Consider the following 16,833-nt stretch of genomic DNA (forward strand, 5'->3'; position numbering starts at 1 on the left):
GTGTTCAGTACTATTTTGGGCTGTGTTAATAGAAGCATAGCTTCCAAATCCAGGGAAGTACTAGTTCCCCTCTACACAGCACTGGTTAGGCCTCATCTGGAGTACTGTGTCCAGTTCTGGGCACCGCACTTTAAGAAGGATGCAGACAAGCTGGAGAGGGTTCAGAGGAGGGCAATAAAGCTGATCAGGGGACTAGAAACAAAGCCCTATGAAGAGAGACTGAAAGAACTGGGCATGTTTAGCCTTGAGAATAGAAGACTGAGGGGAGATAGGATAGCACTCTTCAAGTACTTGAAAGGTTGTCACAAAGAGGAAGGCCAGGATCTCTTCTCCATCATCCCAGAGTGCAGGACACGGAGTAATGGGCTCACGTTACAGGAAGCCAGATTCCAGCTGAACATCAGGAGAAACCTCCTGACTGTTAGAGCAATACGACAATGGAACCAGTGACCTAGGGAGGTAGTGGGCTCTCCCACACTGGAGGCATTCAAGATGAGGCTAGACAGCCATCTGTCAGGGATGCTCTGACTAGGATTCCTGCATTGAGCAGGGGGCTAGACTCGATGGTCTTGTAGGCCCCTTCCAACCTACTATTCTATGATTCTATGTCTTTTTTGTTTTGCAAATAAGGGTATAGGGAAGTATCCAACAGGGCCCTATGCTCCCCATGATGCCATTCACGGGCACTGCCCACCACTCGCACAACAGAAATTTAGCAGTTCCAGGAAACGTTAGTTTCTGCAATGCTACAGGGAGCTCCGCTGACCTATCCCAATCCAGAAATGAGCATAATATCAGCAGTATTTGGGAAGTAAGAACACATGCTTTGATATATGTATACAGGGTGGAATTGCGTTAGCGAGTTCCATCTGTGACAAACAGCTACTAATTAAACATAAAACCATAAGAGGAGCCATGCTGGATCAGGGGAAAAGCCTATCTTGTCCGGCATCCTGCTCTCACAACGGCTAACTAGATGCCTATGGGAAGCTATGAGCGCTATAGCACCCTCCCACTTGTGTTTCCCAGCAGCTGGTGTTGAGAGGCATATGGCCTCCAATACTGGAGGTAATATATAGCCATTGATAGCCTTATCTTCTGTGTATTAGTTTAATTCCTTTTTAAAGCTGTCCAAGGTGGTGCCCATCACTACACCTTGTGTTAGCAAATCCCATAGTTTATGTGCTGTGTGAAGAAGTACTTCCTTTTATCTGTTCTGAATCTCCTATCATTCAACTTCATTGGGTGACTCCTGGTTCTAAGTATTATATGATATGAAAGAGAGAAGGATTTCAAACCCGGTATAGCCAGCTGTCTTCAGTAAACTCATGCAGTGTTTGTGAGATATACCATTAAAAGGTACAAAGCATTTTTGTTTGGCTACTGTGAGAATTGGTTCAGTTGTTACAAAAGTGGAGAAATCAGAAGGTCTAGTGACTCATGCGTCTCCATCCGCTACATCTGCTTTATCTTCTGAAGCAGGGATCTAAAGACTTCAGAGCAGGTGCTGGTTAAACAAAGAAAAAATCTTTTTATGTATCGAACAGGATCCAAAGTTGTGGGATGTTGCTCGTCGAATGGATCTTTCCTGTTTTCTCTTCACTTCTGCACCCCAAAAAGTGTGTCTGGGGTTTTGAGGGAATCCTTCAGCACAACATGGACTTTGGCACAGGGAAATGAAGTAGCAGGGGGGAATCACTGAAAATCAGGTGGAGGCATCTTACATGAGCAGAACTCCACCATACAAGGTACCTCTGCCTGATTTGGGGTCATTTTCCCCATCACCTACAGCCCATCCCTGCTCCCCATTTCACAGCCCACATTCAGAGGTGTCCCCCAAATTCTGGAGATGCATAGGGAGCTGCAAGGGGGAAAATGCCAGTTGTGCAAGCTGCTTTCCATTCATGCAACTTTGGATCAGGCCCATAGTTTTTGTAAACATCAGCTCTCTGTCTTTCCAGGAAATCCTCTGACACCTGATTCATTCCATGGTTTATTAAAAGACAAGGAAAGAACACACCTTTTAGGGCTACTTCACATTTGACTTTTCCTGAATGACTATAATCTGATGCGGGGAGGGGGGTGTCCACTGTGTCTTGTGTTGTGTGCACAAATACAACACATTTTCCTGGGAGTACAGAAGTTGGGATGCTTCTCAGAGGTCTTATCATAGAGCAGTGAGACATAATCTGAACACTGAATGAAGCAATCAGACGATTACTTTGCTGCTGATCCTGTAATTTGTCACCCACCCCACTATCATCCTGCGGAGCTAAAAAAAAGAAAAAAGAAAGTCTTGTGTAAAGTAGCCTGCTTGATTCATGTACTTTCTGGATATAATGTCCAGGTGACTATTTTATGTTAATATTGTTTATTGTGATTTTATTATCAACTGTATAATTATTGTATTTTTTTCTTGTCAGAATGTTATGTACACTGCCCTGGAATCCCTTGTGGATAAAGGATGGTTTATAAATTGAAAATTAAAAATTAAAGCATAATAAATAATATATTTTGATATTACTTATGAGCCACTTGGGAGGATTTGTATCTTAAAATAAACTGCTATAAATCAATAATATAGGAGCTGTTGTGTATTCAGACAACAAAATCATACTTCAATGAGTTTATGCAGGTTTGTTGAATTTTTCAGAAGCTACTTCATAATGATGGAAGGTCCCTGTTCTGAACCCTTGCCTACATCATTCAGTCGTGGGTCGTCTTATCTTTATCTAGTTTGCTAAAATTCTTATGACACTATCCCAGTAAATAAATATTCGACTCCTTGTCTTCTCTTTCAATTTCAGCATCCATGGGATGAAGTAGAAGCACATTGTTCTTTAGGGTTCCCTTGCCTAAAGCTACCTGCATTGGTTTTATTCTTGGGAGAGGGAAGCTGCTCAAACTCTGATTTTGATAGAGATTGGAGATAAATATAAATAGCTGTAGGCTTAATGATCAGTTATACTCTGTTAAGGGAGAAAGTGGAAACTTTTTTCTGCTAATTTGTTCTTCAGCTAAGTAACCTTCATAAACAAGAACACTTTTTAATGTGAGTTACTGGAATTGACTGCAATAACACCTGGTCCTAAGTGTAAGCATGACTGTAGAGCCTGGGGGTAAAGGCAATTTATGTTGATATATTTTTAATGTGTAGCTGAGTGTTAACCATCTGCTTCTAATAGAATCAGAACTGCTTTAGTTAAGCCAAGTCATCCTAGTTGGACCTTAAATATTTTGATTTGTCATATTTATTTATTATATTTTGATCTGTCATATAAAAGAGCTCCCTAGGCTGAATTAAGTCTTCACTTCTTTTCAGTGTTTTGCTTTGTTCTCTCTTACTATTTCTAGATCAAGAAATCTTGCGTAAATTAGAAAAAGAGAAAATTCTGGTGTTCACCCCATCCCGCCGTGTTCAGGGGAGAAGGGTGGTATGCTATGATGACAGATTCATAGTGAAGTTGGCCTTTGAGTCAGATGGTATAATTGTGTCTAATGATAACTACAGGGATCTAGCTAATGAAAAGCCAGAATGGAAGAAGTTCATTGACGAACGGCTGCTGATGTATTCATTTGTCAATGACAAGTAAGTTACACTTTTTTTGTTACCTCTTCTTGGAAATTAACTGCCAACAAGACTTGGGGCACAATCCTATCAGGATAGTCGGCCACCTCCAAACTTGGAGGCGGCCAACTACCCAACGCAGAGCAGGCAGAGCACAGAGGGGATACCCTCCTCCACGCTCCGGCTGCCCTGCATTTGTGGCTAGACAGCAGATTTTGACTGTCGCGCTGCGGACGTTGGAGCAGGAGGCCGTACAGCACATAGGCTGGATGCTTCCACAATCTCTTCCCCGACCCCGGGAACGCCCCCTTTTCATCCGCGCTACAGTTACAAGTGCAGAGATAGGGAAGAGCTGTGCCGCCTATGAGGCAGCAGGGGAGGGAGCAAGGAGTGTGGTCTCTGGGAAACAAGCTCGGAGGCATGGTTCTGAGCTCGGTTCCCAGAAACCAAAAAATCCTATGGCCGTCTAGACACTGTCTAGCAGCCATAAGATTCCTCTCTTGGAGCATTTTATAAAGAGACATACCCGCATGCACACACGAACATGCAAACACACATCTGGTAACATTCCTGCACATGTGATCTTGCTTCTTTGATGGTCAGCTTTTTGCAATAATATAAAAATGCAGCCTGTTCTCTTTCATGCAGGGCAATTCCGAACTGAATGGAAGTTCTAGTCATAACCTTTCACCTGTTCAGCGACAAACCACTTGATCCTGTGGTCTTGATGTATAAGCAAATGTCTCCTGCCACATGAGCTAAAACAGCCTCTTCTTTCTGGCAAATAGGGTTGAGCCATGCAGCTAAAACAAAACATAGGGTCAATGTTTTAGAGGATTATTTATTTAAAATTGTGAACTTTTTGATGAGATAAATGCTCCAAACAATACCAAGTCCTGCTTGTTCTATTCTGTTACAGAGACTATCTAGATATGCCTAAACAATGCTGACGAGTTAAGTTTTTCAACACACATGTAAACCACTAACATTGAACATTTTTGTCTAGAGCTCTACAAACTGGAAAGCTGGACTTGAGGGGAAAATATGTAATGTTGTGATATTTCGGGCTAGAGTAGTCTGACTTTGCGAATAAAGCTACCGAGTGTGGCTTTTCTTTCCAACAAGGCAATGTTGTATTATGTTCTGTGAGTAGCGTTAGTAGTTTCTCGCCCAGGCTTTAACTGTTGTTACATGACAGAGTAGACACTGATACATGTACTCAAAATGTAACTTTAAGATAGACACAGGTGGGAGGGGACATGGTAATGGTGAGATATAGGTCTCATTTAACATTTACTCAGTCCGTGATTCTTACTAGACTCTCCTCCTGCCCAGCGTTCACCTAAGCTAAAGTGTAATACATGTGCCTGTATGCACTAGGCACATTCCCACTCAAAATGTGGGGGACTCATGCATGTGTGTAGGCCTCAGCATGGAGCACCTGCCTCACATGTTATATGAACTGACTTGTGGAGTGGAGGAGCACACACTCACTCCTCTGCCATCCAGGTTGCAACACTGGCCAGGCTGATGTGTGAATCAGACCACCATCTGTGGTGCTATGCAAATGCATTATTTACATTATTTTTCATCTTGGCATCTCACACACAGCTGCTAAAAAGTGTTTTAATTTATCTTAGCTATGAAACATAGGTTTGGGTGTGTTTTTTCAAGACTGTGTGTGGAATACATCTTAAATTTGGAAGAGTGAATACCTTTTTCACTGAATTATTTTATGTTCTATAGATTCATGCCTCCTGATGATCCTCTTGGCCGCCATGGCCCAAGTCTGGATAATTTTCTGAGGAAGAAACCTGTTGTACCGGAACATAAGAAACAGCCATGTCCATACGGTAATTGTATTGAACGGAACACTAAATATATTTTAAGAAAAGAATCTTGATTGCTTATTTGTCTCTCCATTGAAGTTGTTACAGAATTGTGCCACAGCTTCATTAGATAATAGGTTTCATGCAGATTAAGTTCCTGGCCCAAGTCCTTTGATTGGAGGACAGTCCTAAAATCAGAATATATATTTCAGGAACTCAGATCTGCTAAGCCAATGTGGTCAGGTAGTTATAGTGTAAAGTCAAATTCCTGCTCAGCCAAGGATGCTCTTGGGATCCTTGTGCAACACACTGTTTTGAAGTATAACTTCCTTATCTTGAAAATGTACATAATATTGGCCTATCCCTGTTGGTCTATCCCTATTGGCCTATTAGTGGTTGTGGGGTAGGGTGATTTGTAGGGCTGGCTAGAAATCAGAATGATAGTGAACTAACTAGCATACAGCTTTATTATGCTCCTCTGAAACTGTTCTCCCTTCCACACACACACACACACACACACACACCGTGCTCAATTGCTGATACCATTTCTGACCCAACTGCAGAAAGTTTAACTATCCTGAAAGCCTTCTCCTTGATCTGTGTGATCCAGTGTGCACAATATTTGCTGTTTTATTTTCACTCCCTCTCCTAATAGCTCTCAAAATTGCTGTAGAATTAAATTCTCTGTCCTTTTCCCTTTGTTTGCTTAAATCTTCAAATTTATACAGGGAAGAAATGCACTTATGGACACAAATGCAAATACTACCATCCAGAAAGAGGAAATCAGCCTCAGAGGTCAGTAGCTGATGAACTTCGTGCCATGTCTAGGAACACAGTGGCCAAAGCTGCTAGTGAAGGAGGGCTGGTGAAAAGCAACAGTGTTCCTTGTAGCACTAAGATAGATAGCACTTCAGATCTCAAGCGAGCTGCTCCAAAGAGGCAATCAGATCCTAGTATAAGGACTCAAGTCTACCAAGACTTGGAGGAAAAGCTTCCCACCAAAAACAAATTGGAAACCAGGTCTGTACCTTCTTTAGTTAGTATACCGAATTCTGCTGCTGCAAAACCCCAAAGTACTGCACCTTTAAGCAATGGCCTTCCATCTGGAGTTCATTTCCCACCTCAGGATCAAAGACCACAGGGACTGTATCCTCCAGTGATTATGGGAACCAAAAATCACGGAACGCCAATGCCTTATGAGCAGTATCCCAAATGTGAGTCTCCTGTGGATGTAGGTTACTACTCCATGCTGAATGCATATTCAAACCTAAGTATCTCTGGACCACGAAGTCCTGAAAGGCGTTTCTCTTTGGATACAGATTACAGAATTAGTTCTGTGGCCTCTGATTGTAGTAGCGAAGGGAGCATGAGCTGTGGCAGTAGCGATTCCTACATGGGCTACAATGATCGATCCTATGTGAGTTCTCCTGATCCCCAGCTGGAAGAGAATTTAAAGTGCCAACATATGCATCCTCATAGCCACCTTAATTCACAGCCCTTCTTGCAGGGTTACCATGATACGCTAACCAGAGTGCAAAGTTACAGTCATGAAGAACCAAAGCATCATCATAAGCCTCCACTTCCTTACATGGCTGTACACCTTCAGCATCCCAGCGTTGGCGCTTGTTCTAGCTGTCCTAGTGACTACCCTGCTCCTCAGAGTTCACAGCACTCAAAGAGCATGCATCTGGGGAGAGCCCTTGTGTCCACAAGAGTGGACAGCATATCAGACTCACGTTTGTATGATAATTCTCCATTAAGGCAAAGAAAAACCTACTCCGGCCAAGACGGGCTCAGTAGTTGGGATAGGCAAGGCTATGGGATTGATGCGTATGGCTATCATCAAACTTACTCCTTGCCCAGTAACTCCACCCAGCCATGTTATGAGCAGTTTGCCTTCCAAAGTTTACCTGAGCAACAAGATCAGCCTTGGCGGATACCTTACTGTGGAATGACGCAAGACCCTCCAAGGTATCAGGACAGCCGAGAGAAAGTCTATATAAACCTGTGCAACATTTTCCCCCCTGACCTTGTGAGAATCGTCATGAAAAGGAATCCTCACATGACAGACGCTCAGCAGCTCGCTGCCGCCATTTTAGTGGAAAAATCTCAGCTAGGTTATTGATGACATAATGATGCATCTTTGTGGTGTCTATTAGTTCAGTTTCAGCTGTAATGCTGAGGGAGGTTTGCTACAATAGCATTTGTGATCTCCTTCTCAGCAAGGAGGTTATATAGTAATCCATTTATGTGAAATACTGTGCCATGGAATCTGTATGTACAACCCCATGCATTGGAAGTGATAGGATCTATTTTAAATGCTCATTTGAATTTTTTTTTTTTTTTAAATCACAACTGGAAGATCTTTCCAGTTTAATATATTATTATATCTGCGGTCTCTGGATAAGAATATTTGGTGCATTGGGGGGGTTTATATGCAGCACTTTCTGATATTCTTACATGTTTAGTAAATTATTGGGTGTTTTGTCCTTCAAGTGCAAAACATTTTTTAATAGTTGCAGAAAACTGAAGAGGATTTTATGTACCCAGCAAACGGTTTTTTCAAGCCAAGCTTCTTATGAACTATTTTTTTATCTCAATTAAGTTATTTAATTTTATTGTGTGATTTTATTTGTGCTATAATCATTTTATTTATAGAAAACAAAGGTCTTTTACAGCACTGACGTTATTTTTTAAGCAATGTGTGAGTTGCCATTTTTAACATTGAAATGGGTAACAATATATTAGTACTTTATAGTATGGCACTTTTTCATTTGTTTGGTTTTGGGTTTTAATTGAAATTATTTGTTTATTACTGTTGATTTTGGTGCAAGCAGAAGCAATCATTGGGGAAGAGACCTGCCATCACTAATTTATTATGTAGAAGGCAAAAGCCTTACGTGCAGATTTTGAAGATTTTGAGCTTATCCAACTCATAACTGTCTAAAATTAGGCTACCAGTATGTCAGTTTAGGCAACAACCATATCCAGCTGATGTACACTTCCATTCATCAAAAATGGCAATGAAATTGAGATTTGTTTTAGGTGTGCATCTTGCTCCTCTAATTAATGCACAGGTATACTGGACAAAATGCTTTTTTCATAAAAAAAATACCTGTTTTTAAATGAAACTAATTGTTCTCAATGCAATTTTTGTATATAAGATACTGTGTATTTTTCATGCTATTTATCAAGGCTGGCCTAAGAAGGTTTTATGTTGTGTTGACGATATGCAACATTTTTATTGACTGCACTATAGTAATAGTATTATAGCTGAGAACGGTCCATTCTTTTTTGTGAAATACTATAGATGTTCTCAGAAGTAGTTTGTCCGGCCTGTTGAATTATGTAGGCCTGATTCTTGTCACAAACAACGTAGTTTTAGAAGCAGACAGAACCGTCTCTTCTAGTATGAATAAGGGAGATTTCTGGTTTTAAGTCGTGGGTTCTGCTAGCTCTTTTAAAATGTAATTTTACATAGATAGGTTAGTAATAGATCTCGCAATCTGTGACTGATATGTAGACATTGTAATCAGCTGCTTACACATTAGGATTTCCTGCGGAGCAACACACTGCGATGATTCCCAAGTTTACAGTATTATTGCTGATAACTGGGTGCACAGCTGCAACTTGAAGACCCCGTAGAACCAGAAAGTACCTTTAACTGTTGATACAAATTGTATCTTTAACTATGAGAACTATTTTGATGTATAGATCTACCTTTAAAAACACATGCACAAGTGTGTAAAGATGATTTTAGAGTTTTTGGGCAACATTTTATCTCTTATTTTAAAAATTGTAGATTTCAAACCCAAAACTTGCATATAGGCAAATAGCTGGGTTCTTATAACGTATACAGTATTTTTTCTATTTAAATATCCCTCTCCTTTTTCCCTAAAACAATTGTCAAGTGAGATCATATATAAAAATAATGGTAAAATGCTGCCTGAAAAGAATGTCCAAGCACCTTTTGAATAGGAAAGCATTTTTCACTACTCATGCAACACCGTGTGTTGCAAGAAGTAGGATTTGGTATACAGTATATGCTCCTGCAAAGCATTGTGCTTATAGATGTATCCAATAATCTGAACCATGTTCAGCAATTTTGATTCAGGAATTATTCTTCTACACAGCTTTCACTGTTGACTAATGAGACAGGCTCTCAGTTCTGTTAAGTCAGCCTTCCCCAACAATGGGAGTTGTGATCCAACACATCTGGTTGACACTATGTTGGGGAAGGTTATGTTAGATTCATCTGCCCTCCTGTAGGTACTACCTTGCATTCTGTCCATTTCTTGAAAGAGAACCTGTTTCCCTGTCAGTTTCATTTCTTTTCCTCAACCCCACTGTGGGGGTTTGTTTTAATGGAAAGGTTGTACATTGCATACTTCTTTCTGGGCAAGCCCCGTCCCCGCAAATGAATGGGATTTGCACTGAAGCATGGCTTGTTGTCACAATGGGTGTTTGCAGAAAAGATTCCTGGTGATCTGTTCCCGCAGGCGATAGTTGATTCATGCATTATTGATGGCTCATATTGTAACTTTGCATTTTTAGTGGCCTATATTCATGCGTTTCTCTAAAGAATAACTGGATTCCTGCTACAAGTGAATGCAGAATGCAGAAATGTACGTCTTCTTGAATAGAATCATTTAATTTTTTTCCCCAGTTGGCTTATGGCGTGTTTCATGCTTTAGGATGTACCACAGCCTACTGACTGTGAAAAAGGGGTTGATCATGTACTGAGTGCTACACGGTGAAGTGAGCTATTACCATGTATGTGTAATGCAGAATGATTTTAAATATATATCAGACAGCAACCTTGCTGGACTAGAGAGCCTAGGACTCATAGCGGCTCTCCTTCAGTGTCCTCTTATAGTGTTGACATCTGTTCTTTTATTATGGCCTTCTTTGTGCACTATTAAAAGTGACATAAAAAGCCCCAACTACACTGTGTTCTGCTGCAGTAGCTTTCCATGCTTGCTTCTGTACATTACAAGGACCTCCAGGCTTTGAAGGACTCAAACTCCTGTCCTCCTCAGTATGTCCTTTTCCTGAGAGAAAATGGTTGGCTTAGCCATAACTCTTCTGTCTCCAAACAGAAGAGTTAACTGTCTCAGTTGACTTGGCTAAGCCCAGCAGCAAGCCCTTCTGTGTTGCAAGAACTCTCTAACAACTTTTCCAATGACCAACATGCATTTACGTACCAAAATTCATTTTATAAACAGGCAACGGGTTGTTTGGGAGCTTTTACCAGCTTGTTGACCTGACTTCTTTCTGTTGCGGTCCTCCTACTATAAACAATATCATCTCTTTTGTTTCCTTTTTTTTTTTTTTTTGCCATGATGTGTGAAAAACTCAGAGCCTGGTGCATCTTCCTCCTAGAATTACTCTTCCTAGAGTATATTTTAATAGGTTTACAGAAATGATAAGCCAGTGCTGAAAACAGGAAAAGTGGCAATGCCAGGGAATTGTCATACGTTTTATGTCAATTGCTTGATGCAAATGTTGAGTTGGATTCAAACATACACATGCACGCACACTATGCATTAATGGAAAGCACCAATTCACAGATGGGGGAAAGGGCAGCATTTCCCTTTGAGAGAGGCATTTTGTGCTTCACGGGGTGCTGCCCTGACCTGGAGCGCAGAAGACTCAAAGGGCAGTTGATAGAAGTGGAGTGCTTAAACGGTCCCGTGTGCAAGTGGAGTATCCTGTACAAATCTTGGATCCAGGCCATTGTAACTGTGAAGTCAAAATATGCTATATATCATTTTAGGAGTCAAAATGTGGCTCAAATTGGGAACAAGGGATGAACATGGTAGAAAAAGTAGGTTTTGCCCAACACTGAAAATGGAACTGAGTCTTTTGTGTCTCTGTTATTATTTGAAAGCACTTAACAGATGGGATGTAAATTATTCACTGAAAACATTTAAGTATTTGTAATTTATGGACAAATATGTACATATGCATGTATGCAGTTTCACAACATTATATCTCATACAACCAACTAAACTCTTTATTTTAAATCTAGCTATGGTGCCAAAGTTAAGTGTTTTAAAAACTTGTGCACATATCACATTTGAAGCATCTAGCCAGTTGTTTACCTCCCCATACAACTCCAGAGGCATGAGAGATTAACACTGCAATCCGATACACACTTACCTGGGAGTAAGTCCCATTGAACTAGGTGGGGCGTACTTCAGAGCAGACATGCATAGGATTGTACTGTAACTTAGCTATGATTGCTTTTAGGAAACTATGACATATTAACTATTTTTCTCATAGCTGTACATCTTCAATATTTTCCTTTTATTTGTAATGCCCCAATCATGGCAAAAACTAGTTATCTGGATAAAGAACATGTAGCCATGACTACTGCTTTTTATTACTGTCTAATATACATTGGAATATCTTCTTAAATTTGATGACACTGCAGAAAATAAAACATAATGTTGATTAATTTTCATCTTGGATTAGGCTCTCCAATAAAGTATTTTCTACTATCCTGCCTGCAGGGATATCCAGTCTCAATACTCAGGTATTTTCCCTGCATTCTAAAATGCAACTGTAACAAATTGCTTATTCCTTCGTGTCCCCATACTTGCCTTTTTGTCATGTCCCCATACTTGCCTTTATTTCCCCCAAAAAAGTAATTAGCTATTCAGATCCAAAGTTGGAAGAGTGGAAAGTTCTTGCTTCAGACTGGAAAATGCAGTTGGTGGAGAGGTGAGTTGCGGGTCTGAAAAGGGGAGAGAATATTGTCAAAAAACAGAGATGTCATGGAAGACCTCAAGGAAAAACTGAAAACTATCTCTTTGGCCCCAGGCAGGTTTTCCAAAGATTCTGCTGGGCACATATATCACTGTGATTCAGAATGTTTTTTCATGCTATTGCAAGATTAAACCAAATATACCTATTCTTGTCATGCTTATATTTATTTCTTCCAAATGTTAGGATCCTCTAAATTGGGGTTGAATCCAGTCTTAATCATAGAGTAGACCCCTTAAAATCAATGAGATAAGTTAGTAATTACTGACTTAAGTCGCAGTTATTTCATTGGGTCTATTCTAAAGTCTGGCTCAAGTCCTAGGTGTGTGTTTTTTATAAGTTATGTTAATAATTCTGTTTAGCCTCCCTCATGACACTGTTGGTTGAGTAATGTGTTATATTGCCTGCTAGACTCAATTTAAATTTGATTTAGGAGGTTGGATTTATTTACACTTGCATTTAATGTTTGATGTACTACTGTTTGGGTTACTTCCAACTGGATGAGGTCATGAGGAGGTACATAGCTTCATTACTGAAAATGAAACATTGGAGCTCCCCTCCTTGGCATCCTGGCATCCCACTTTAAGAGATGGTGGTTTTCTAAGAAGTAAGAAAATACACAATGTGAATGTTCATAATGGGGGTATTCATGACATTTATTTATTATTTATTTATTTCATTTCTATACTGCCCAATAGCCGAAGCTCTCTGGGCGGTTCACAAAAATTAATCTTACAGACATCTTACAGAGACACTACCAATTTCCACAGCACCCATGAAAATTCTGCCCATCATAGTGATGTCAGTGAGTCAGTAATAAAACAGTTTAAATCCATCCCAAGTTTCACCTAAGACAAAGCAAAGCTTTGGATGTTGTATGTTATATTACATTTTAAATGTAAATTAAAATGGAGTATAATTGTGAACAATACTTCATGTGTGCCTTTATTCTGCCTTTTGTGCTAACTTCTGTGTTTCTATCTTTCTACATCTCTTACATCTCCACCTTTGTGTATTTGGCTGTTTTTAGTACTTTCAGTCTCTTCCGTTCTCTGGTTTCTCCCCACTCCCTGCAAGACTTTATACTTTTTCTCTCTTCCCACATTTGTTTGCCTTCTTGCCTGCCTGCCTGCCTGCAAGGTCCTTAGTATTTGCTTCCCATGAGTTACCCACTTTCTAGTTGCCCCTCGTGGGAGATTTCTGTGCCACTTTGCTTCTCCAATTGAGTACCCACAACCATGTCCAGCCTGTCCCATCCCTGCGTGACGTTCCCTCTTTACCCCAAATGGCTCATAGCAAGGAGCGCAAGGAGCCATTGCTGCTGCTTCTAAGCTCCACATCTTCATAGAGGAGATACAGCTTAAGAGTTTTTGAAAATATCTGATAAAATTGTGTACGTGAGTGGGTATTTCCTAATAGTATCGAAATGTTAAATATCCAGTCAATTGAAGTTGTTAATCTATATTTTAAAATTGATATAAGGAAACGCTTATTTTGATATATTGTGTATCTGGGAAATTAATCCTCACATTTTAAGATAGGGAAATGATAGGAATATCTTTCTATTTAAAAAGTGGGGGTAGAGGAGGAGGACAAAAGAAAAAAGTATTTTATATAAGACAACTTTAAACAAAGCTCCTTTCTGGCCATATATTTATTTTTAAAGGGTAAATGTTTTAATAAGCGATCTTCATTTTTATGCTTTGTAAATGACAAACTTTTAAGTTATTATACCTATATCAGTTATCTGCTGTGTAGGCTGTGTATATATGGATCTGCATTTAGCAATACACAGTGAAACTTTGCTTTATAGTTGCGCTCTTAAGGCACAATCCTATGCACGTTTAGACAGAAAAAAGTCGTACAACTCCCAGCATACCCCAGTCAGCATAGCTGGGAGTTGTAGGACTTTTTTTCTGACTAAACATGCATAAGATTGCACCCGTAATTAGACTTGAAGGGTCATCTTGAGTGACACCTGGTCTGATGATGAAATGATGTACATTTCTACATCAATGGACATCTAAAACTTATTATGCTGTATAACTGCAGTGTTAGCTAACTTAATGGTTAGCTGCTTAAGTAAATACGTAGAGATTGTCCATACCATTTCTAGATGAGAACATAAAATTAACTTGGGGTAGAATTTTTAGGCGAGTCCATAATTTCTTGTTAAGTGATGATAGCACTAAGAAGATAGCAAACCATATTTTTGTGGGCTGAATTTCATTCTTCCAAAAAAATAAAAATAAAACCATGCCATACTATAAATATTTCTGTTAAGGGGGTTTATAATCTTTTTAACATTTGTACTTGAAATTTGTCTTGTGGGATGTTGTGTTAATTGGAGATTCCGTTTCAAACACTGATGGACATGTCTGGGTTTAACCATGAATAATCCTGTTGCTCCAGGCTAGTAATCCCTTGTGGGCACGGGATTCTAATATATATACATGTAGCGTTGCCTCCAGATTCTGGGGGGCCCACCTCCTTGACAATGACACTATTGCCTGTTCACTTGCCCTCTCTCTCTCAGCTCAATTGGCACCACTGCCCAGGAGAGAGAGAGAGCAAGGCAAGGGAAGCTGCTCTTCTCACTCTTTCCACTGCCTGTGAATAGGCTGCAATGGCAAAGAGGAGCCGGGCCAGGGAGCTCTGATGTTGACCCTGATGCTGTCTCTGTACATATGGCTTCTGCAGACTATCCTGTTCACTTGACTGAAGGGGACAGCTTCATGCACACAAAAAAGATAGGTGCGTATGACACACACACCCTTGAACTGAATGAGTTAGTCCATGTAAACAGAAATTCACATGAGCTGTGGATAATGTGATTATGTTCACTTACACATTTGCATCTACGCAAATTCATTTACAAGATATGGGGATTACAGTGAATGTCCAAAATGTATTAGATAATTATGAATGTTATCAGCATATCCAAAATTGTGGCTTTACACCATTAAGGTGTTGACAACTTAAGACCTTTTGGTGATTGCCAACATTCACTGGACTTTCAGATGCATGTGAGATTTTTTTTTAAAAAAAACCCTTCGTAATCACAGTATCAACAGTCAGCAGTATCCACATTTTAGATATTTGCTGTAGTACATATTTATGGAAGGAGATTTGGTGACCTTTGGAATTTATAGATTGCTTGCTTGTAAAAAAAGAAAAAAAGAAAAGTTAACAAACAACAAAGTGGCCCAGGATGACTAAATTTTAACATTCAGACTGGACTTATTGGTGTTCCTTATTTTTGCACCTTTCAAATACATAACCATTTAGTATATCATAGCTTTGGTTTTTCTTTCCATCTATTTGGATTCATAGATGAGCATTTTTAAATTATCACATGTAAGTGATTACTTCTGTAAATGATCAAGAGATGTTCTGCAACTGGTGTTCTTAGGTCTGGGGGGGGCAGTTCTCCCCCCCACCCCTTCCGCTCCACCCCATTCCATTTGATTTGAACTGATGGGATATTAATGTCTATTTGGAAACTTATGTGTAGGAGAGAGGGTCAAACATGTATATGAAACATCTGGTGAAAGAATTGTTAATTTCCTTTTTCACTGGCTGTTCTGTGCTTTCTCTGTGATGTGGCTATTCACATCCAAGAAAGCAGTACTTCAGCCTTCTGAAAATTGCAAACACGTACATGGTTTCTACTCTTGGTCAAAAATAAAAACTGCCTAGGTTTTTTCCCCTCGTGGTCAAGCTGTCTTTGTTTCATATTGCTAGAACTGCACAAAGTCGTAAAAACATGTTCAATTTATAATGAAATGGTAAGACTTGTTTGCTTGAGTTGGCATGGGTTAAGGAAATTCCTCAAAGCTAAAGGAATCTTATTAAACACTTTACATAATTGGTGGACTATTCGTTTAATTTAAGGCTAAAGTCTTGGACTTGTTGAGTCTCTTTTAGTCACCCTCCCCCCCCCCCCAGCTTTATCAGCAGAATACTGATGGGGGGAGGTGGAAAGAATGGGTAGTATCAAAAGTTGGCACATTCAAGGACAGCAAAATGGCTTCTTTTTAGATCATATCAATGTGTGTCTGTGCTGATCATGTGTCGGAAATAAAGATTTTTTTCCCCAGTCCTTTTAGAGTAATAAACAGGAGACTAGCAGGACATTATACTCAAATAAGAATGTGGGCTAATTGATGAATTAGGAAAATGGGAGAACTGACATAAGGGTAGTCAATTCCAAATAGTTACATGGTTGTGTAGCTGTGGAACCATGCCATGGAGGCACATTTACATGCCAAAGAATGAAATGGCTATGAGCTTAATTTGTTATATTGTGTGATCGATGTTTTCTGTTGAATGCCTCTTAATAGTCTAAATCAGAAAGGGGTGACATTTCTTGTACTCTCTTTAGACCAAGGGTAGGCAACTTGTGGCCCTGCAGATGTTTTGGCCTACAACTCTCATAAGTCACTAGGGCTCATAGGGGTTGTAGGCACAAGTTGCTCACAACTGCATTAGACACTTCGAATCTGGACACTCCCAGATTTCTTCCTCCCGCCCCCCTCTTTTACAGGAGAATCAGTTTTCATAGTTCTAAAGAAAAACCATGATTGCTCAATAGCAAGGTTCAAGAATATAAGTATAAAGATGGTCATGTGTATGGCATGGTTTCCACAAATACTTTGTTTTTAGAAG

At 39.8% G+C, this 16,833-nt stretch overlaps 1 protein-coding gene and 1 long non-coding RNA gene across 9 annotated transcripts in view; one reads left to right on the plus strand and one right to left on the minus strand.

Moving 5' to 3' along the window:
- The window catches only part of LOC146349490 (uncharacterized), a 27,266-nt gene extending 18,418 nt beyond the window's left edge, over positions 1–8,848 (minus strand). The window contains exons 1-2 of the long non-coding RNA XR_014788991.1: positions 5,284–8,848; positions 4,260–4,371 (exon numbers count right to left, since the gene is read on the minus strand). This is a non-coding gene — a long non-coding RNA (uncharacterized LOC146349490). The remainder of the gene's footprint in view (positions 1–4,259; positions 4,372–5,283) is intronic.
- The window catches only part of ZC3H12C (zinc finger CCCH-type containing 12C), an 81,582-nt gene extending 65,405 nt beyond the window's left edge, over positions 1–16,177 (plus strand). For 7 of the 8 annotated variants that reach the window (XM_084842759.1, XM_084842756.1, XM_084842755.1 and 4 more), the window contains 3 exons: positions 3,355–3,589; positions 5,315–5,421; positions 6,126–7,575. In XM_084842759.1, the coding sequence (XP_084698885.1) occupies positions 3,355–3,589; positions 5,315–5,421; positions 6,126–7,522 (1,739 nt within the window). In that variant the 3' untranslated portion in view covers positions 7,523–7,575. Of the gene's footprint in view, positions 1–3,354; positions 3,590–5,314; positions 5,422–6,125 lie in introns of all 8 variants that reach the window. The other variant, XM_084842761.1, reaches the window with a different exon arrangement.
- Positions 16,178–16,833: the final 656 nt, after the last annotated feature.

Source organism: Heloderma suspectum, chromosome 3 (genome assembly GCF_057233095.1).
Source record: "Heloderma suspectum isolate Gila_16-S chromosome 3, 16-S_ref, whole genome shotgun sequence".
NCBI lineage: Eukaryota > Metazoa > Chordata > Lepidosauria > Squamata > Helodermatidae > Heloderma > Heloderma suspectum.